Source organism: Lipotes vexillifer, unplaced genomic scaffold (genome assembly GCF_000442215.2).
Source record: "Lipotes vexillifer unplaced genomic scaffold, Lipotes_vexillifer_v1.1 scaffold916, whole genome shotgun sequence".
In the NCBI taxonomy this organism is placed as follows: Eukaryota; Metazoa; Chordata; class Mammalia; order Artiodactyla; family Lipotidae; genus Lipotes; species Lipotes vexillifer.
Window position 1 is genome coordinate 5,146,153 of NW_006798383.1, and position 23,892 is coordinate 5,170,044.

The following is a 23,892-nucleotide window of genomic DNA, read 5'->3' on the forward strand; positions in this document are numbered from 1 at the left end:
CAGCAGGTGGATGAACGAACATGGGGATGCCGGTCCTCGGAGCTGAGGGCTACCCTTTGAGCGAGGAGACATTTGTGTGCCACTTGATGTCATGGCGGCTATTGGCCTGCCCAGCCTTCTCAGAAGCCTTTTCCCAAGGAGAACCTAGTAGTGATTTGTTCAACAGCTGTGCTGAAAACTCTTGACTGTATTTATGAGACCAGCAAAATCATTCTTTCTCAGGTCTTTCTTTGGAGTAATTGGAGTTTCTGCAGATCAGGACGCTTGGATCTCACTCCAGTGTCCTTTCTGTGTTGCACTGGGCATTGCCTGACATTCTCTGGCTTCAGAACCTGTACTGAAAGAAATAAAATAATCACCTGCTTACTTGTCTGTTTCCGCCATTCGATTTCGGGCTCCTCCATGGCGGCTGTGTTTTGTTTCTGCCTATCCCCTAGTACTTAGCAGAGCATACACGATAGGTAATTTATACACATTTGATGAGTACCTATTACTTAATTATAATTTTCTCTTTTCTCTTTCTGTCTGTCTGTCTGTCTGTCTCTCTCTCTCTCTCTCTCTCACTCACTCACACACACACACAGACACACACATAAAAATCCAAAGAGGAATAAATTAATGCATGTACCTCTTGATACCCTCATGCACTCTTAATTTTCCCAGATTTGAATTATAGTAAATGACACCCCTTTCTAAAGGCTCAACATCTTGGAATTGTCTCCTTCTCTCAAACTCAACTCGAGTACAGCAGGAAATCTTGTCATGTCTACCTGCAAAACATATCCTGAATATGATCATTTCTCTCATCTTCCTCCACTACGCAGTTGGTAGAGTCCAAAATCTTTGAGTTGTCTGTGATGCCTCTTTTACTCTCAGATCTCACAGCCCTTCCATCACCAAATCTTATTGGCATTACCTCCAGAACATGTTGCCAATCCCTCCACCTTCCCAACTCCACCATTCATAGGCTAGTGCAGGCCACCACCCCTTTTCCCTGGACTACTCCCCCTTTTCCCTGGACCACCCCAATCATCCCTTCTCTTTGGATCCCCTACTTTCTGCAAGTGATCTTTAAAACTTAGATTGTGGCAGACTTATCTTCAGATGCCTCCTTACACTTCCATCATGCATAGAAGACCCCAGATCCTATCAAGGATAGATATGCCTTGTACATGAAGTCCTCCCTGATTTCTCTCTAACTTCATCTCCCAAAGCTTCTCTCGCTGTGCACTGCTCCAGCTACACTGGCCTGTAGTGTTCCTCCAAGATGCCACTACACTCCCACTTCGGGGTCCTTTTGCCCTTGCTCTTCTTCCCTCCTTGGTCACTTTTCAGATGTTCACATCACCTGCTCTTTCATTTCATTCAGGTTTCTGCTCCCATGTTAGCTATTCAAAGAGGTCTTCACTGACCGCCTTCACAAAAATAGTACCCCTTTCTTGCTTTATCCCCTTATCCTGCTTTGATCTTCTTCTTAGTAGTTATCTTTGCATGACATTATACAGTTGATCCTCATTATTTGTGGATTCTGTATTTGCGAATTTACCTACTCGCTAAAATTCACTTATAACCCCCAAATCAGTACTCAGAAAGTTTTTGTGGACATTTGCAAACATGTGCTGAGTGGCAAAAAATTTGAGTCACCTGACGTGCATGTTCCCAGCAGAGATTGAACAAGGCGATGCTCTGCCTTCTTGTTTGAGTTCTCAGGGTACAAAGAACTGTCTTTTTCATGGTCTGCTTTGTGCCATGTTTCTTTGTATTTTTGTGCTTTTCTTTGGTGGTTTCACTATTTACAGTGGCCCCCAAGCATTGTGCTGGGATCTGTCTACTGTTCCCAAGCACAAAAGGCTGCTGACCCCTCAGTTCATGGAGTGTACATGGTAGTGGGAGAAATGGGCAGTAAGTGAATGAAATATATTTTAAAATATATATACATATTTTTTTGACAACTGTGTTTTCTAGCACCTTGTTCTTTGCTGTATCCTTAGAATATAGAACCATGCCTGGTTCAGGTAAGGTGTTCACTAAATTACTGAGTGATTAAATGGATGAAAATAATTAGTGAAATATTGTCAAGAATGTCTCCAGAAGAAAAACCTGACAAAAAAAATAGTTGGTCTGCCAGACAGTTTCATTTTAGTAGGCATTGTGCTACCCCTAATCTTACCACAGCTCTGTATGGTAGATATTCTTAGAACTCCCCTACCCCTGCCCCTGGAAGCAGCCTGCCCAAGCTCACATTGCTGTCTGGCTCAGAAGCTCCATGTTTCCATGTTGTGAATCTTGGCTTGTGTGGTTATTGAGCACATAGGCCATGGAATCAGACAGCCTGATTTTAATCTGATCTCTGCACTTACTCTGTGTTTTCAGACGAGTAACTTAGTCCTCTCCGAAGCTCAGTTTTCCATTCTGTAAGATGACGATAACCAAATTTCCTCTCAGGGTGGTTGTAGGGTTTAAAGGCGAAGATGCAAACTACTTAATCTAGTGCCTGATGTATAATAAGTACTCGTTAGACATTAGTTATTATTATTATCATGTACTTGCGGGCTCCTGGTGTTGGAAAAATAGGTGAAAAGGGTGTGTAACCAAGCTGGGAGGCATTCAGGATAAAATTCCTCTGTTGGGACCTCTTAACCGATGCTAAAGACCAGTACCTAAGGGCAGTGGTCGACAAACTTTCTGTAAAGGACTGAATAGTATTTTAGGCTTTGCTAGCCATATGATCTCTGTTGCAACACTCAACTCTAAACGAATGAGTATGGCTAGGTTCCAGTCAAACTTTCTTTATGAGAAAAGGGGGATCATAGTCTGCCAACCTCTGTTTTAGACCAGTAGTAATTCAACCCTGTCTGCACATTAGAGTTACCTGGAGACCTTTAAAAATACCTATGCCCAAGTAGTCTATGCCTAAAGATTCTGATTTAAGTTTTCTAAGATGGGGCCCAGGTATCACTATTGTTTAAAACTTTTAGGTAACTGTGATGCAGAGTTGAGAACCACTGACTTGGGTCCCTAAAGCCAAGAACAGAAGAACATCAGAGAAGTTGCTGTCTTCCTGGCTTCACCCCAGCTCCCTCCTCACCCCATTTTAGAACCCAGGGATCAGCATTTTCTGTGCGCTTTGGGCAAGGGTTGGCTAGGCTGTGGTAAGTCCCCTTTGCTTAATGCACAGACCATATGACTTTTGGATCTAGAGGGAAGTCTAATTATCTGTGTAATAAATGCATTGTACTTTCAGGGAACACAGTCCAGCTGTTACTCTGCATTTTAGCTGAGGCTATGCTGTTTGCTATTTAATCGTGTTCCAGCATTGGCAGTTGGACAGAATCTTTTTGAGTGGAAGCAGTCTGCCTATCTTCTTTTCCCAGGTTCTCGTTTCTGGGATGGAGCTAGGAGCGGGTTTCCCAGGAGCCAAAAGCTGTCTGACTTAAGGGCAAGTCACTCTTCTCTGCTGGGCCTTAGAGTGTCTGTGACACCCCCATCTCTAAGGAGCTCCAGATATTCAGCTGGGCATCCTCCACCTGTGATGAAGGTAGAGATTGACTGAAGACAGGATGATGAGCTTAGTTATAAATGTCCAAGCTTCCATAAGAATGATCTAGAACAGAGTTTCTCCATCTGTGGTTCCTCTGCATTTACATTAGAATCATCTGATATCTTGTCAGAATGCATATTTCTGGGCTCCACTCTTGACCCTCCAAATCAGAATTTCTAGAGGAGGGTCTGAAATATACATTTTTAACAAGACATCTGAATAACTTTGACGTTTGAGAGCCACTATTGTGGAGAAAGCCCTTCATCATACTTAGATAAGAAGACTGAGATTGAAGAACTTAAAGTCTTCCTCAAAACAGCTCAGTTAGGCCAGTGATAGAGCCAAGACTTGTATCTAAGGTCTGTGTAGCAGCTAGCTAATGCTGTGTAACCAACTCTCCCTAAACTTAGAAGCTTACAACAATAAACCTGAATTATTGCTCACAACACTGTGGATTAGTTGGGTGATTTTTCTGGTCTCGGCTAGATTCATTCATGTGTCTGTGGTCAGCTGTGGCTGGGTTGGCAGCTGTGTTGATTTTGTCTGGGCTCGCTTTTCTAGTTAGAGCTCAGCTGGCTGTATGATGGTCTGAGATGGCTGTATGCTGGGTTCTCTTCCATGTGGTCTTTCATCCTCCAGCAGGCTAGCCAAGGTTTGTTCACCCTGGGTGACAGCATTCTGAAAGACTGGAAGTGTCCAAGGCTTCTGAGGGACTACACTCAGAACTGGGATTCTTATACTGCATTCTGATGCCCAAACAAGGGGTGAAGAAATAAATTCTAGCTCTTGAAGGGAGGAGCTGAAAATCCTTTTGCAAAGGTCTTAGATACAGGGAGGCTGAATGAATCCATCAAAGCTGCCACACAGAGTCCTTGCCTTTCCAACAACATTTGAGTGCCTTTGAAAAAAATTCCTCTGCCAGCTTTTACAAATGTTTAGGGAGCATGATTAGTGAATATTCTCTTGGGTTCTCTTCCTAGGATTATTGCTCTTGGATTAAGAATCAAAGATCATGTATCTAAAGGTACCTAAGAACTCATTGGCTTAAACCCTATCTGACGCTTTAATTTCCTGATGGTATCACCTTAATCAAAGTGCTCATCCATTTTCTACTTAAGCACATCCAGTAACTCCCTGGAGAACTTGTTGCCATGCAAGGAAGCTTCTTCCAGCCTTGGGGAGTTCTTTCCATTAGAATATTATTTCTTATGTCAAGACAACATTTACTTCTGTCTAGATCACCTTTTGGTCCTGCTCTGCCCTTTGATGCAGCAGGAGAAAAAGTCTCATTGTCCTTCCACGGAACAGCTTTTTCCCATGTTTGAAAACAGTTATAAACCTCTTTGCTCCTTGGTCATTTTTCTGTGCCACAACCTCAAGTTTTGACAACCTTTCTAGGATATTATAGTTTGAGCTCCCTTACAATTCAGGTTGTTTCCTTGATAGCACTCATTTTTCAATGGCAGCAGATATTTTGGAATGAACACTGGTTTTGGAATCACGTGTCTTGGAGTTTGCTTTGGGATCTAGAGCAAGTCCTCAGTGTTCCTCTCCAAGAAGTGTGGACAGAAATAACCATCAAAAAGTGTTTATTTTGAGTCAGTTAAACTGTATACAGAAATACCTGTCAGGGGCAGGTATTACATAAATGTAAGTTTCTTTTTGTCTTTATTTTTATTTTTCTGAAAGAATAGACTTTGAAGTGTACACTGTTTTGTCCCCTTTAATGTCTTGAGTTTGAATGAATTCTTAGAGTTTCTGGTCACATATTAATACTAAAATCATGAGCATGTTTAAATAATCCACCTGGAGATATATTTCAAATGGTGTTTCATATGGTAGGTCTAGTAAAGTCTTCATTTCTTCCAAATTAAAGGCAGGTATTATTGTTTTGATACTTAAAGATAGTAATTTACATTAAATAAATGACCTAAAACTAAAAAAAAATTAAGTTCTTTCCATCTCTTTTAGATTCATGTTTTGGGGGAAAGAAAAACAAATTTGAACTTGGAAAAGAGTTAAAGACAAATTGAATGCAGTGAAAAGCCAGTAAAGTAGGTGATAACGTGGATATTAATAGTAGGAGGTGATGTGAAACCAAAACCATGAAGGAGAGAGAACACAGGTATAGGGGGAGAGGTGTGGGTCAGAACAAAGTCAGCTTATGGAGGAATACCAACATTTGTGTTCAAAGGGTACTGCTTAAAATGAGATGCTTCTGAATCATAATGAACAAAAATGAATAGAATCTGATTGCAAAGGAAAATGGCCAAGAGAATAGGACTGTGGAGACAAAAGAATGGATTTTGGTAAATACTATGTGAATTGTTTGTAAGATTGTCTCCTGTGTCTGTTAGCTCAGAAAATACTCTTCAGCGTGAAAGAGGATGAAATGAATTGTGAAAATGACTTGTAAATAAAAGTGCTTAAGAGATTCAAGTGTTATTCATGTATGGTATACCCAAATGAGCCATTATTCCTGTGAGGTTATATTAACTTGTTTTTCTTTTAGAACCAAGCAATTAACAAAAAACGACAATACAGCACAGTTACAAGAGCATTGAGGTGGGAATCAAGATGCTGGGTTTGAATTCTAGCTCCACAATTAACTAGCTGTGTGATACTAGGCAAGTCACTTAGGTTCTCTGAGCCTTAGATTCCCCATGTGTAAAAAGGATTTTCCAGATTACCTCTAAGGACACTCTTAGCTATAAAAGTTTATGATTCTCTGATTCTGTGTTGTCGAGCAGCTCAGTGGAAGTTTCTTTGAAGGGGTCAAGATTTCAGATGGGATTCTCTCACCCAGGGGCCCCTAATCTATCTGAAGAGATTACCTGAAGTTTTGATGCATAAGTGAATTAAATGACCAGATTAATGGTTGGATGAATTAAATAAAAGCAATTTGAGAGCTTATAAGAGAAACCTGTTACTGGAGTCTGGTTGGACACTTGGTGTTGACTACGAGAAAAGAGATACTATTCATAGGATACTCTTCCTTTCTCTCCAGCTTCTTTTATGAATTTGCTTTTAAAAGTAGTCCTTTAGTTTTCCTTTTATAATCTTGCCTCTTTTGACCAAGTGTGGCTTCATGGACAGGAGACAATTTGAACTAATATTGAAAGAAGGATAGAATTTAGACAAGTTTGGGAAGGGAAGGGAGGCCCTTCAGGTGGAAGGAATAGAACTTTGAAAGGCTTGAAATGGAATAATCATGTATTCATTCAGGACATATTTATTGAGCATCTATTCTTCCAGACCTGGCACTGTGTTAAACACCTGGGACTATTGAAGTGGCAATTCCTACTATCTAGGAAGGAGGACAGATGTCAATCATATAATTACACAAATATATAATTTCATATTTTGGTGAATATTATGAAATAAGAGGATAGAGAGCCATGAGAGCAGAGGACAGGTGGACCTGGTGCTGTCTGGGGCAGGAGGTGACCAAAGAGCTTCCCTTAGGAAGGGTTATTTCTGCTGAGACCTGACACAGGAGCAGCAGTTGAGTACATGCATGGAAAGAGGGAGAAGTGCAGAGTGGAGGAAGGGCATTTTAGGCAGATGGGACAGCGTGTGCAAAAGCCCTTGGACCTGAGAGTCCATGGCATGTTTGAGAAGCTAAAGAAGGCTAGTGTGGCTGCAACTTGGAAAATAAGGCGGATGGAGAGAATCCTGGAGGAAAAGGCAGGTGCGGAATGAGCACGGTGTCCCCCCTTTGACAGAGTGTAGACACTAACATCCTTATGAGCCAGTTTCTGTGTGCCCGATTGGAAGAAAGCATCTTTACTGTGGGGTGGGCATTGGGGCATCTGGGCGCAAGCATCGTTTATGCTTTGTGTTCTCAAATGGGCCTTTAGAGTCACCAGCACCTCTAGCAAGGAGTAGAACACTGACTTGGGAAACAAAAGGCTTTGCTTATTCAGATGTACATATGACCTCTGAATTGGAGGTCCAGTCGGGTGGATAAGCCTGAGGAATCCTACAAAAGCCATGACAAAAATAAGGCTTGCTATGTTAGCAAACAGGGTCTAATGGAATTGCTTTCTTGCAAGTATGGTATCACCAGAACTACATGTTTTCCTCTCCCTTGGTCATAAAATTAAATGAAAACCCTGCCCAAGGGTGTCTCCTCATATCAAGTCCAGGATTCCAGTTGTCATAGGCACCAAGAAATGATCACAAACCCCGCTTGTAGTCACTCTACAGAAAACACAGTTGAGACAGTTAAATGAGTCGCCCCCATCAGTAGCACCTGGTCCCTAATTATGCATCAGCCATTTTTGGTGTCACTCCCACCCCTTCAAATTGGGACTCAAAAATGCACCCCTCGGGGACAGTGGTGTAAAGAGAGTATGATAGATATAGAGTGTCTTTCTGGAGGGTCCATTTCACTTGAAGATTTGTGAAGAAATTTATTTTTTTATTCTAAACACAGATACAGAGTAGAGACTATAAAACATCCATGGAATTTTGTGGTGAAAATTAGAGACTTGAAACTGTTTGCCCCTTATGTCAGACTGCTTAAGGTCAAACCTCCAGATTCCTGGTGGGATGCTTTATTCCCTTTGGCTGTTAGAGATGTTTTGATGAAAAACTTTGAGAAGCATTGAGTCTTAAACTGTTAGAGGATATCCTGTGCTTTTCTCACTGACTTCTTAGAGTAATGAATTTTACGAACTTGCTTTTAAAAGTAGTGCGTTCATTTTTGCTGTTGTGATCTTGCCTCTTTTAGGTTTCAAAGGAGGATGTTTTGAAACTTGATAAACAAGTGTGTATCTGCTTAGCCTCTCTGCTTTCATAGCCTTCACTCTCACGGCGCACCTTTAAGTCTGCATTTTATCCTCACACCTATGCTCTTGCAGAGCTGTTTCCCCCTGTTCCTCTTGAATCCTTTACATGCCCTTTCTCAGACCCCTTTCCATCTCTGCTCTTTCTCCTTTGAGATGTTAGACCAATGTACACTGATCCATGGCCAAATGAGTTGTACTTTTGTAGGAGGATGAGATAATGTTTGTTTTATTTCCAACATCTTTTCTAATGTCTAGAAATCTTCGCCTTTGTTAGCTGCAGTGTTTTGGGGGGAACTTACCCTTCAGGCCAGCTCCTCTTAATCCATTCTGACTCAGTCCCTGGCCCAGTGCCAAGCCCAGCAGACCTGACCACTCCTTCCTTTGAATTCTCCTAGCCCTCCTCTGCCTCTGTTGACAGGGGCTTCCTTGTGTCATGTTGCACTTACCTGTTGACACATCCGTCTTCTCATCTAGAGATCAGGGAACCTTGTGTTCTTCACCTTTGTATCATCATACCTGGTAGTGAGCTTAGCACAGGCTAGTGCTCAATTAACATTAAATAGATTGAGTGAAGTGGTTTGACTTAATTGATTACAGGCAGTATTTACAGTAATTTGGAGATTCTTTTATTCACTTGGTGGCATCCAATGTCAAAGAGTAAAGAAGCCCAAAATAAGGGGCTGCATCTTATAATTCAGACTTTTAGAGATGGAATGGGAGGGACTTCAAGGTAAGGTTGCCAGACAAAATATAGGGCATGTAATTAAATCTGAATTTCAGGTGAATAACAACGTTTTAAAAATATAGGCATATCGGGCTTCCCTGGTGGCGCAGTGGTTGGGAGTCCGCCTGCCGATGCAGGAGACACGGGTTCGTGCCCCGGTCTGGGAAGATCCCACATGCCGCGGAGCGGCTGGGCCCGTGAGCCATGGCCACTGAGCCTGCACGTCTGGAGCCTGTGCTCCACAGCGGTAGAGGCCACAACAGTGAGAGGCCCGCGTACTGCAAAAAAAAAAAAAAAAAAAAAAAAAAAAAAAAAAAAAAATATATATATATATATATATATATATATATATATATATATATATAGGCATATCCCTACTGTTACACAGGATGCACTTACACAAAAAAATGGTTTATTTTTTATCTGAAAATACAAATTCCCATTCTGTATTTTTATTTGCTAAATCTGGCAATCTTACTTCAAGGTCAGATAGTCCCACTGTCTCCTGCAGGCAGTTGTAGGTCTATGCTAGGATTCAGATCGCCAATTGGTGGTCCTCAGACAGCACTTGGCCATCTGGATTAAGACATGTCTTATTTGCCCTGCAATATGTTTTGAATTCTTCAATTTTTGCCCAAATTGAAAAATATGGAGATTTCCCATAAAAAATCTGAATTTTCAGGTTCTCTTCAGAGTTCTAAAGCCTGACCACACTGGCTCAGCACTCCTGTCCAGCTAGGGAACAGCTAAGCCCATTTTTTGATGGAGCATGAGCTCTCTGGACTCCCTGCTTCTCCCCAGCATTGTGGGGAAGTTTCATCTGCCAGACATTATCAGACTTGTATGGTGTTTTTCTTAGAGTTAAGAGGAAAGTGAAACATTTTTTGAACTCATGTCTCTATTAAAAGCAGGAAAATAAAAGATAGCCTTTTATCAAGTGTTTCAGTAAAAATGGGGAAAATCTTCTTGGATAAGCAAAGAAATTTCCTTAGTGCATTAAGTGCCAGCAAAATGAGCCTGTATCTAAAGAATACAAATAGTGGTACTGTTTTTCTTATCCCTCCCTCACTTATTCACACACTGAACTTTAGGGCATCTGAGTTCTTGATCTCCGCTAGAATGTAAAATCCCTGACAGCAGAGACTTTTTGTCTTTTTGGTTTACTGATGTATCCTAAACCCACAGAACAGTGCTTGGTTCTTAATAGACATTTGATCAATATCTGTTAAATGAAGGAATGGATGATGTAAACCATCTGGGAGAGAGAAAATCTTTGTGGCTAGAAATCTTCAAGAAGGGAAGAAAAATGTTGCCATCTCCAACAGGATGGCATAACTAGGTGACTGTCTATGTCTTTTTATAAATATCTTTATGGTGTAGATGCCTTATAACTCCTAAGGGCAAAGGAAAATGGTTACTGAGGACAGAAGTTCTTGTCTACATCTCCAGAGCTTAGAGGGACCTTGGATGCAATTGTTTCCCCTCGTTATCAAGAAAGGAGTTCTTTGGAGAACATCTGAGGAAGGAACCAGAGGCACAGGTTGGAAAGGACTCTTTGTTGCTATGTGACCTGGTTTCTCTCCTGCCTACCTCTAATATTGCCACAACCCAGGGGATTCTTCCTGCAGCCTTGCAGAAGCCAGCCAAGCCCTCCCACTTGCCCTGTGGCTACCAGGGAAAAAGGTGCAGAGACCTTATTTCGAGCAGAAACCAGTCTCATTTTTTTTAGAAGACCAAGGTCGTCATGGCCATAGTTCAGTGGAATGCTACCTAAACTCCATGGGTTTTGAGCAAAAAATCAGGACAGTTACACACTAAGTTTGAATTTGCCTACAGGGGAGAGCTTTTATATAAATGTATTCCAAACCGTCCTTCCCTCTACATGGGAGATCTGCTGGCTCTAGGGAATCTGGCTGGAATACCAAAAGCTGCTATAAAATGTATAGTTTGTTGCCCCTTCTGATTATGTCTGGTTACTGCCATATGGTCTTTATGAATTCACAGTTATTCTTAGAAAAATATCCTTAGGGGTGTGGTAAAAATGCACAGGACAGAGAAATATAGGCAAATGAGAGTTTGGTTTTCAACCACAGATTCAACAGTCTGGCCCTAAACAATACTTCTGGCCTTACAACTAAATGCCTAGGAGGGGAGACAAGAAAACAACAGAAAAATGTAGCCAGATCTGTCATTATTACTCCTGGTAGCAAGCGTAAGATGCCTGTATTAGTTTCCTAGGGCTGCTATAACGAAGTGTCACAAACTGGATGACTTGGAACAATAGAATTCCATTGTCCCACCATTCTGGAGTCTGGAAGTCTAAAATGAAGGTGTTAGCAGGATCATGCTCCCTCTAAAACCTATAGGGGAGACTTCGATTCTTCTTAGCTTTTGGTGATTTGCCAGAAGTCTTTGGCATCGCTTGGCTTGTAGATACATCACTAAAATTCTTTGTCTTCACATGGCCTTCTCTCTGGGTGTCTTCTCATTGTCTTCCCTCTGTGTCTGTCTATGCATCCAAATTTCTCCTTATGACGATATCAGTTATATTGGATTAAGGCCCATCCTGACCTTATTTTAACTTGATCATCTGCAAAGACCTTATTTCCAAATAAGGTCACATTCTGAGATGCTGGGGGTTAGGACTTGGACAGATCTTTTTTTCGGGGGTGGGGCATAATTCAACCCATAACCTCCTAATGCAGTCGTATTATTCTTTGAACTTAAGCTTTCCAGATACAACTTGTTGTTCTTCCTGTGGAATGTTACATTGATTAAATTGCCTCTTTAGTTTTTCAGCTATCAGATGCTTTTCCCTGGCAGGCTGATATAATTAAGGAACGAATAACTGAATCAATAAGGAAAAGTACGTGCTCTTTCATATTTTCCAGCTGTTCCGATGATTCATTTAGGGCGCTGCGTGTGCATGTCATTACTGAATACGTGCTTGTTAAGAGAGATGAGACCATGACATATAGTGGAAGAAGGGAGAGAAGGGGATCTGGATTGTTCTTTGGTAAAAGTCCAAGAATGGCATCCTTGAAGGGAGGGGACCTCATAAGGCAGTATATGGAGGGGAACACCGTCTCATGTGTAACTTTGTGTAAACAAGAAATGTTTTAAACGTGTTTATTGTTTGGCAAATACATTTTATTTTAATGTTGCATGAAACACTTTGGGTTGAAGCCATTCAGGACTATATAAACACTGCGTGAGCTAATACATTTTCTGTCCAAGGAAGGATTCACCACTATCCATGATAATAACCTCTGTGAAATACCATTTTATGGAAAGTCCCATGTTGCTTTGTCTAATTCCTGTTCCCCAATGGAAAAATTGCAAGTTTAATTCTTGGTCTTTTAAAAGATAGATAAATATAACATGTACATTATAAAAAGAAAATTATTGTTATATAAATTTAAATAGAATAAACCATAGGCTACTGTTACTATTGAAGTATAATATATATCTATTGTAAAGAAATCTAAAAATAATGGGGAGCTTTAAAAAGTATATAAATTACCCATCATTCCACAATTCAGAGATAACCACTACTAATGTTTTGACATATTCTCTTCTAATATATTTCAAGTTATGCAATACTTTAAATAAAATTAGCATCAATATGTGCATGGTTTGTAACATATTTTTAAATAAATAATATATAATGAACATTTTCATACCATTAAACAATCTTCTAGCACTTTCTATTGAGTGATTGCCTATGTGCTGTTTCTATTTCAGTGTCAGAGCTTTCATTTTTTTAATTACTAAAGTAATACATGTTCACAATAATTTTTTAAAAATCCCAAAAACGGAAAGAAGAAAATATCAATTGCCCACAATCTTACCATTGCAGAGATAAACAGTATTAATATTATGACATATAATGCATGGCAGTGTAATTGTCTGGATTTCTGTCTTTTACTATCCATGGTATTTTTAATCTTTGTAATCCCAGCACTTAGTTCAGTGCTTAAAGCGTAGTAGTTGTTTGATATACTTTTAGTGAATGAATGAATGAATGGATGGATGAATGGAGAGGCTGCAAAGATTCAGCTTGTGGGAGAATACAATTCATTTCAGACTCAGAAACTTAACTATAGACTGAGAGACAAGGTAGCTAACCCAAGGCCCTTAATGAATAGGAGCCTGCTCTTTCTGTTCATCTGAATCAGCCTCCAGGCAGAGAATTCAATTTGATTTTTCTCTCATCAGTCAAACTGAAAAGCTGAAAAAGCAAAACCAGAGACAGGGAGGCAGGAAGTGGAACAGGCTTGGGTGAGTAGATCGGCACTGAGCTCTAGTTGTTTCTGTTGGGAAGAGCATGGGATGAGAGGAGCCGTGCTTCTCCCAGCAGTACGCCCGAGCAGGAGCTGTGGTGGGTGGCATTCTGCCACGACAAGCAGCCCCCATGATGGAGGGTCTGATGATTTCCCTGGCAGATTCAGGGGTCGGTGTGACCCTCAAGGTTTTTGCCTGACCTGTTGCTAGAGTTTGCAGCAGAGGAAGACACAGTCGTGCTGGGTTTTATTTGAAGGAATTTGGGGTTCTGTTTGCTCAGATTGGAAGCAGGGCCGACAGAGAGTCTGATCGATATCTTTGGGTTAAAGAAGGCACCAAACAAAGTCTCTCCTATATTTAATTGAGAAACATCTGTCTTAAGTCTCAGCATATGCCATGGGAAAGAAATTCATCTATTTCTTGAAACCCTGCATGGAATACTCAGTTCTTGCAATAAATTATGTGGATATATTCTTCCCATATGGGATGGTCTGGTCCTCACAAACCCTCTCCTTCCTCCCAAGCCCCTCTCCAATATAAATATACATACAGAGAGGTATAAAAATATCTGCAAATAGATAGATGGATGGATGAATAGGGAGACAGACAGACAGACAACCTCCACCTGCTTTTGGCCAGCAACTATTATCACATCCCTCCTTTCTCTTAAAAGCGCCCCCAGAGCCAAGCTCAAGACCTTAGCCATATTAACACCTTTCTCCACATTGTCTCTTCCACCCAGGAAAATCTCGATCCACCTTCTCTCTGGTCCACACCACCTATTTCCAAAGGCCTAGCTCAAAATGTATTTCTGCAGGAAGCCTCATTGTTCCATTTTTACCCCAGTTTATCTTTCCCATCTCTCACCTTCTGGAGCCTTAGCCTTTGCCCCATCTTCCCGTTTGACGTGGTGGACCTGTATGTATATTTGAGGGTCAGAGTAGTTTTGCCTATTTTTCCCACGTGCAGAGTTGGACACACGTAGTAGTTGGTACTTACTCATGGAGTAAGAGCCTGGTCTGAATAAATACTGTGAGAGTTGGTGGAGTTGGTGTGGCGTAGTATAAAACTGCCATCTGCTACATCAGCATAGACGTCCTGGTTTTCCATATGGCTGCTATAGTCACTTTGTAGAACTGAGCACTGATGTCTTCATCTGTAAAATAGAAATGCTAATATATCTCTTTAACTACCTTTTAGATTATTTTGAGTTATACGTATGTGTGTGTGTGTGTGTGTGTGTGTGTGTGTGTGTGTATGTATATATATATATATATATATATATACGACCACACATAAACATATCTTATTTACTGGGCAAAAAAGAGACTTTAAAAAATGTAGTTCATTCATGGTGCCCATGTTCAGTAATATTTCCTGAATGAAACTGAAATGGGACCAGACTTCTCCAAGCCCCCCAAACCTTTTTTGAGATTACTGTAAGTTCATACAAAAATTATTTCTGTGTGCATTGTAAGATTATGGACTCAAAACTTACAGATGGAAACATTACCTGGGTGTGGTGCACTGGAGAGCCCTTTGGGGAAACAGTTATTGGGGATGTGATTACAAGGATATCCTTCACCTGACCCATTTCTGTAAACTTGAGGACCACCTACTTCTGCCTTGCTCAGTTTTCCCAGTTGTAAACATTTGTGGAAAAATATAAACATGATGGAATTCTCATTATAAACTAGGCACCGTGATTCCATAGAAGGAGATGGTGGCTATAGGGCCTCAGAAAACCTAAATCCTAGTTCATTCGGCAAAACTGTAACTTTTTCAAGACTGAGGCTCATTAAATGTGAAATAGGAGGTTCGTGTGCTCCTCTGTTATATGCCAGGCGTTGTATAACCACGGACGCACAAAGGTGAATAAGGCATGATCTCTGCCTCTCTTATGACTCTCAGTCTAGTGGGGCGGAGAGGTGTGCCAACCAGTAATGGCTAACTGTGAACCCCTTCTTGCAGGCTGATAGTAAACACAGTGATGCCAGCAGGGAGGGAGTGGTTAACTGTCTGGGTGGATGAGAGGATGCTTGAGAGCAGGGGTTTCCATTAGTAATAACTGTCTTGCCTTCTCTTCAGTGTCCTTGTAAGGCTGAAATGTATGTGAAAGGGCAACACAGTCAAACATTAATAATAATGATGATGATGATAATATTTATTATTACTAATTTTTACTAATTATATTATTATCATCAGTCTGATTCACATATTGTACTTCTAGGCATTCAATTCAAAATAAACGCCACACTCCTGGCTAGTCTCTTAAAGGGATGCTGGGTTTTCCCTTATGTGTTACAAAGGGTTCAGACTCTGCATTCATAAAATAAGAGAACATGGAATCTGTGTCGTTTGACCTCTCAGAGGGTTCTTTTTTTATTTTTCCAAAGTCCTGGGGCTCTTCTGGGTTTTTTCTCATTCCATGAGTTTCTGTCCATCTTTATTGCCTGTTTTAATTACTGATTTAGGCAACAGATATTTAGTGAACACTATGTATTCAGGGAGTATAAATACAACTAAATAATACAGACAAATCTGAAACACACAAACATATTTTATCCCATGATAAGTGCTCAGTGGAAACAAATGATGAGTGAATTGAGAAGGAAGGACAGTGAGTGGACCAGAGGTCAGAAAAGGCTTTGTGGAGGAAGCCACACTTGTGCTGGCCCTGCACGGATAGGTGATTTTCACTTAGGCGCAAGAGTAGTCCTTGCCATCTTACAAAGACACGAGAGTGTGAATGAGCCTGGGATCTTAGTGGCATCGAAGAGACCATTTCATTTAGATTAGATGAGATTTAACACTAAGAGATAAAACTGAAAGAGCACAATATTTTGATTTAATATTGGCTCAGATATCAGCTGATGAGCATTTTTCCCTGTGAGTGTTACTTTTCCTATGAGCACAGAACATACCTCTTCTTTATCTTCATATCCACCAGAGTGCCTTTCATGTAAGAGCTGTTCAATAAATATTTTAAAATATTCAGTGTTGCTGAACTGTTTTAGATGTAGCTACAGACTTCTCGGAATTTGAAGAAAAAAGGAAGATATAATTTACTAAAGGCTTTACCCCTAAAGGAGAGACATGGATGGCATCAGAAATGGTTTTACGCTCAGCTCAAAAGCGTCAGTTGTTTGGATGTACGTTGAGTTAGAAGACCCCATTATAAGCATAGCGCAGTCATATTCATGTATTTGGATAGAATGGATGCCTACTTGAGTGCATTAGGCGCTCTGATGGATTGGAATGTTCATCTCCAGAAGGGTAACACGTGCATTTGGATTAAACAGTGTCCCTTGATGCTTATGCTCTCCTCACTTCCTTGTTTTGCAGCTCTACAGCTCCATGGACTTCGGGAGACGGTGGCAACTCATGCATGAACGCATCACACCCAACAGGTTTTACTGGTAAGCCCCATCCTCAGTCTCACCACCCTCTTGGATAAGGAATTATCAGACAACATAGCACTCGGGACAATTCCTGGACACCTTTAGCACTTGAAGTCACGTGTGTCCTAGCCCTTTGCTGCTCAGAGTTTGGTTCACAGACCAGCAGCATCGGCATCACCTGGGAACTTGTTAGAAGCACACAATCTCAGGCCTCACTAAGACTTCCTGAGCAAGGCTCTGCATGTAGCATAATCCCTGGTGATTTAATGTGCATATTAAAGTGAGAAGCCCTGGGCGGGAGAGCTGCATGAGAAGGTCCTGATGGGGTGCTCTTAGCTATGTACTCGTCTCCCTTCTTTTTGGAAAAAGTGGATACTTTATGAACCTACTCTAAAAGCGGTATATTCCGAAAACATAGTCTGAAGAACACTAGTGTTCCACACAGTGGTTCTCCTTCCAAAGGCATTTCTGTGGTCACATGGTTTTAGGTAACGGTTATCTAACTCTGCCCTCCTGGAGACTCAGGATTCACGTTAGGATATTGAAGACTCTGGAGAAGCCCGGAGGGAGGGAAGCTGCCAAACACAAAGTCACTGATTCCCAAACTCATTTCACTCCAGAATCCCTTTCTCACGTCACACCTGAATCCTTCAGAGCCACTTCTGTGGAGCACATTTTGAAAAACTTTTTTAAGAGTGAATATGTGTTTAAGATGAAGAATTAGCCCTTCCCCCAATCAGAAAATGTCATTCTTTTTTAATTGAAAAATAGTTCATTAACTACATATTATGTTGTAAATTTTAGTTGGTATTATCAGGGAGAACAGATTTACTCTTGTACAAGGGGCAAGTGTTGTTATTTTCTGCGGTACGCGGGCCTCTCACTGCTGTGGCCTCTCCCGTCGCGGAGCACAGGCTCCGGACGCGCAGGCTCAGCGGCCATGGCTCACGGGCCCAGCCGCTCCGCAGCACGTGGGATCCTCCCGGACCGGGGCACGAACCCGTGTCCCCTGAATCGGCAGGCGGACTCTCAACCACTGCGCCACCAGGGAAGCCCTATTAATTGGTATTATTTTTAATACGTGCGTACTGTTGTTACCTTGGTTGTAGCAAAGTAAACTTGGTTTGGTATAATTTTACCTTTTACTCTTCCTTGCTCTATGAAATGCTTCTTAGTTGTATCTCGCTTTCATTTCGGCAGAAATGATGGCCAAATATATGTAGGAAGCATACACCAGAGTGTATAATATGCTTAATTATGTGCTTAATTAAAAACAGAAAAAAATTAACAGTATTTGAAAGTAGTACCTCTTCCATGTCTCATTTTAAATACCTTAGTCAGTTCCCTTAAGAAGTCACGAGATGGCCATTTATGCCTTCCACCAGGCGGGGGTGGTGTGTATGCGTGGTGGTCATGTAGGTATATGTATCCCTGTATGTCTATACAACCATACCAACATCTTTGGAAGCAGCGTTTTCACCCAGTCCCCTCTGCACCTATAGAACTTTGTCCAGAATTAAAATGATGATTGCTGAAGCACACTGTGAAAATCAACCGTGTCGTATTATACACAAAGTACTGGGAGAAAAAAGGGAATTGGGATCACTGCTTTTGACTTAATACCTTGGCTATGCCCAGTTATTTTTCCCTTTTCATACCAACTATTATTTGGTCTGTAACTAGTATTACAATGATTATTTGGTCGTATTTAGAATTGTGTTAAGATTTTTTTCAATAGACTAAGGCGGAAAAAGGAAATATTTGTTTTTCTGATGTTCTAGCTATATAACTACTGCCTTTTCGCTCAGCTAAGCTGGACCAGTTTCTCAGTGTGCCAACACTCAGAAGTCCCTCAAAAAGAAAAAAGTAGCCCTCTGCTATTTCTGGAACAAACTCTTGAGATGGTAAAGCAGTTAGCCGACTAGGAAGTCAAGTTGACGGAGAAGGAAAGTACAGTATACAGTAGGCTGGATAAGACTTGTCATAGTTTCTGAAGGAAATTAAGTTAAGTGGATGAAGGGCAGCATTTTCCTTTGTTTTGCAAAGAGCAAGAAGAGAATGTTCCAGTTGCTGTCTGCCTTCCCCCTTCCTTTGTGTAGCAGAAAGAATAAATCCCCAGGTCCTGGCAATTGTATTTCACCTCTCCTTCACTCTGTGCTTCTTTCATATACGCCCCCATGGGGAAATATAAAAGTTAGTGCCTGTGCTGGCTAGCCAAGTGGTAGCTGAAAATTCCATTTTTGTATTATCACTTCTCCGTTTCTGATGTATAATTGCTGTGATCATTCTTTTAGGTGCCATAGGAGTGGCAGAGGAAGAGCTCATTTTACACAGACCTTTTTAAAAATTTTCCCCAATGACAGAATTCACGGCTGTTGAAAGCGCTTATGTTGGAGAGACATGGCTTGTATGGGTTAGGAGTGGACACATTGACTAGGCATCTCCTTGAGGAAAGACAAAGTGTGCATTTCTAGGGTGTAGAGCACAGCTTTGGTTGAGAGAGCGCCTGTCCAAGCTCTGGTTTCCGCATCTATGCAATGGGAACAATATTCTTCTTGTCAGTTTCATATGCTTATTGAAAGGACAAGATACAATCCTTTCAGAATTGGACTCTTGGCAATTTCGTTTCACCATTTCAGATTTATAATTTGTAATTTATGTCTTTAAATACTATGTTTACCAGTAGTTCTGAAGACTGACACATAAGTGATTTGTCATTTTTCTGGGACACAAATTTGAATCCCATTCCCAGTGAAACTGTTTACCTGTGGACATCTGATAACAATCGAATGGGTCTAATTTACTGCCAAGGATCCACATCTCAACCTAACTTTATTGTCCTCACTCTTTCTGGAGTCATAATTCTTCTGACATGGTAAAAACAAAACAAATCAACAACCCAAAGCCCTACAGTACAGCTGCTGCTTTGGGAGGGTTGCTGCAGGGTGAAGTGGGATTGGGGACGGTGGGGACGCACTGGGGACAGGGCAGTCATGCCAAAAACAAGACATTGAAATAAAAGACTTTTATCTTGTGGTATGTAGACAAATAGAGTGAACATGCTAACCAGACAAAATATTGTCCAAATATTGTTATCTATAATTTGGAGATTTTCAAATGTCTAGGGATAGATCCTTCACGAATGCTAGGTTTCTTCTCCCATGTCGCCTTCAGTTGGAGGAAAGTATCAACCTAGAAGGGACTTGGGGGGTAGAACACTGTGATTCAGAAAGGATTTCTGCCAAGTGTGCTGGAGAAAAATCGACCATCTACAGTGATGATCAATGTAATGGCTGTGAAAATGCATTGGGAATCATAAGGGGCTATCATGATTATCCATTTCCTCCTTAGTGCCCCACAGTGCCTGTGGGTTAGACAAGGCATGGGGCATAATATTCATTAGCATCAATCATAAAAGCTTCATCTAGAGATAAAAGTTTCTTTATGAATTCCAGATGTCCTAATGCCATCAAGAGAGGTCACCTAGGAATCTTACACCATGGAGTGACTGGGCCATCAAACTCATGCCTGAGAATCAGACTGACATGAAAACTCTTTTATATGTGACCTTTTCACTCATTTGATACCTGGTTAACAGGCAGATTATGCTCGCATTCATCACCCCAGCTGTTTTAGCAATTTTAGTTTGCACGGAGAGTACAAGAGTGGCTAAGTAGCCTAACGTAATCTTTCTCTAGTCTCTGCTTGGGCAGAGCTATTGTAGGGGAAGAGTGGGGTTTTTTTGTTTTTGTTTTTTGTTTTAATATCCTACTGAGCTACAAACAAAGAGTATTTCCACTCTTCCATTGGAAGATATTTAACAGGCAGAGGCACATTCTGCTGTGGGAAGATTGTTTTCGCTGCACATCCAATATGAATACTTGTGACGGTTCACAGCTTTGCCTCTGCAGCCCCTCACCCTCCCTAGGTGTTCACCTTCTTCTGGCCTCTTTTTCATTGAGGGAACAGGCATCCTAGGCCTTGTTGAGTTCTCTGTGTAACTGGACTGGCCTCTAAGGGCCTCTGATCCCTGATGGCATTTGGTCGTACCTTATCTTGAAGGAGAGAGAGAATGTGTCCTATGTCTCTTCCTTACTAACTTCCCCTTAATTGTTCTCTCTCCTGAAAGATCAAGGTCCATTTCTTCTTCCTTGCTGTCCCTGCAGGAGAGTGTTCTGATAAAGTAATACACACTAAGGTGCCGGGAACTTAAACTCTTACCTCTTTTCCGGAGTATTTGGGTTGCAAGATGGACTGGTCTTTAGATTAAAAAAAAAACCCTATGAGAATCAACAGATGTAGAGCAAGTTGTAGATCAGCCCACTTTACGGGGCTCGTGGAGAGAGTCCCTTGAGGACAGCTCTTCTGAGCTGTTGTGATGCCTGGTTGCCGGCTGGAGTGGCTGGTGTGTAGGGACAGTCGGGATGGGCTCTGTTGTCCTTTGATTAAGGTCGGCTTACTCACTGTAGATTTCTAGTGATGGCTCTGCCAGCAGCTTCTTTTCTCTTCTTTTAGAAAGGTCATGAGGGAGGGTAGGGAGAATGGAAAAGCAAAACGTGTCCTCCCTGGTGTGTATAGATAGGAGATCCTAGGAAAATATCTTTTAAAGGAGAAAGGAAGGATATGGCCAAAAAAAAACCCTTTCATTGCAATATTTCCTTTCCAATCTTTCATCGTTCTTGTTTTCCCCAGTCTCTTTTTGTGTGCCTATGCTCTTTAATGTGTAGCCTAAACATACTGCATGTGAATTTGTATAATCTCCCTTCTCCCCTCTCAATGTGCTATTATAAAAATTTTTATGTTATTATAAAATCTTTATAGCCATCATTTTAATTGTCTGTGCAACTCTTCATTATGTAAAGATACATATACTGTATTTTTACTCTATTTTTATTGGACATTGGAAATGTTCATATTTTTCAATGTCATAAGTAACAGTTTGGTTAATATTTTATGTACATTTCCTTCATATCTAGGGTTGTTTTCTTGGACCAGTGTCCTAGGTATTAGCCCAAATAAAAATCTATGTTTTCCCCAGTCTCAACAGAGTGTCACATTCAAGTGGTATGACCCAAATTCAACACTGAAAGCATTTTCGAGCAATGTAGGTTTTTACTAAACATTTTCTTGAAGGGGTTGCAAAGAAGCATTATATCACACACCACACAGTGAGTCTTTCTAAAACTATCCTTTGCCCATATCTGTCTCTCCAAGGTCTTGATCATCATGGTAGTTACCTTGTCAACTTTTCCTTCTCTTTCCATGGGTTCTAAAACTATTCTCAGTCACAGAGGTTTATTGTCCACAGAACATCCCCTTCCAGAGCACCCCTCTATCCCCACATACCTTCCTCCCCAAGTATCATAAGCTTTTCTTATATAGAATGACCTACCTTCTCTCCTCTACCTCTCTATCTATCATTCTCACCCTACCCCACAGGAAATCAATCTTTGTTTGCTGTATATCCCTTAGAACATGTAGGAGGGGGAATTGGTGATTGTTAGGGTTTAATGACTTTGTTTTAATTACCACTGAAAGGAGAATAATTACCTCAGAATATATTCATTTGAGTATCTTTGACACCTGTCATTAAAGATATCAATTTTGTGCTATTGTATATTCACACCTGTGCAAGTTTGAGTCTTATTTATAGTTAATACTTCATTCTTGTGGCAGGCAGCTTCCAAAATGGCCCCCAATGACCTCTGTCTTCTGGAGACCATGCCATTGTATAGTCCCCTCCCTTTGAGTTTGGGCTGCATTTAGTGACTAGCTTCTAGTGACTAGAATGTGGCACAGGTGGTAAGATGTCACTTCGGAGATTTGGCTACCAAAAGACAATGGTTTTTGTCTTAGGTGCATTCTTGTAATTGCTTTGTGAGCTGCCAACGGAGAAGCCCGTGTGACAAGAAACTGAGGGAGGTTATAGTCAGTAGTCAGTGGGGAACTAAGGGCCTCAGGCCAACAGCTTGGTTCCAATGAGGAACAACCGAATCCTGCCAACAATCATGTGAGTGAGCTTGGAGGCAGATCCTTCTCTAGTCAAGCCTTCAGGTGAGTCTGCAGCCCTGGCCAGCACATCTATTGAAGGCTTGTGAGAGACCCTGAGACAGAGGCACCCAGTTGAGTCATACCCAGATTCCTGACACACAGGAACAGTGAGATGATAAATATTTGTTGTTTTTAGCTGCTAAGTTTTTTAGTGAGGTTTTCTGAACTTGTTTCATTCTATTCTATTCTGTTTTACATTTTGACGGCAGGATTTTGCTTTGTGAGAATATTGTTTATTGCCTGTGTGTGTGTGTGTGTGTGTGTGTGTGCGCGCGTGCGCGCACATGAGCCAAGTGTGCACATTCCTGTTCAGAGAAGTGCTAATTTCACTTACAAAAATCCCAAATATCTGAGTCCTAGACTTACCCAGCTCAGCCTAGTAGCAGCTGTGAGGGTGGAAAGCATAGGGCAGAGAAGCAGGGAATGAAAATGGGGCATGATTACCTTGAGATAATGTGGCTGGGTGAACCCTCTTACACCTTTATTAAACTCTGGAGATCTCACCTGTTCTGGAATGTATTCTGTTTTGCTTCAAGGATGGGCTCCTAAACTATGGTTCCAGAAGAACTACATGGCGAGTCATCCTTTGGCTATTAATACATTATCCATGACAGAGACAGAGTTAAGGAACAGGCAGAATGATTTGAGATTGCTTCCTGGAAAATCAAGGTCTTTTCAAACAAAGTTAACATTATTGGGTGAATTTTTGAAGCTGCATCTAAATGTGCATCTACAATTTTGCAAACACAATCATTTGCAATCTCAAATAATGGGATTTAGGCATCGACCTCATGGAAGGAATCAGATTTAGAGGCCCTTTGCGAACCAGGGTATGCCACAAATAATATTTAATTCAACTTTCCCTTACATTTTTAAAATGATGTAGCAATTTAAAAATACATTACATTCAAAATAATACATGCAGGGTCAGGAGGGGAGATGTGAAAGCTCAGCTTTAAGCAGAAATCAGTTTCTCCTTTGCTGAGGGGGGCCACCCATATGCTGCATGTCTGGTTGCATCATGGCCTCGGAAGAGCTGTCTTAATGCCGAAATCAAATGCAGTGTTCGAAAGCTACCCGTGGTCGTCAATCCAGTGC

The 23,892-nt window shown here is 41.1% G+C and overlaps 1 protein-coding gene across 1 annotated transcript in view; it reads left to right on the plus strand.

Moving 5' to 3' along the window:
* Window positions 1-23,892, plus strand: part of SORCS3 (sortilin related VPS10 domain containing receptor 3) — a 616,865-nt gene that overhangs the window by 366,158 nt on the left and 226,815 nt on the right. The window contains 1 exon segment of the mRNA XM_007470447.1: window positions 16,688-16,761. Coding sequence (XP_007470509.1) covers window positions 16,688-16,761 — 74 coding nt within the window.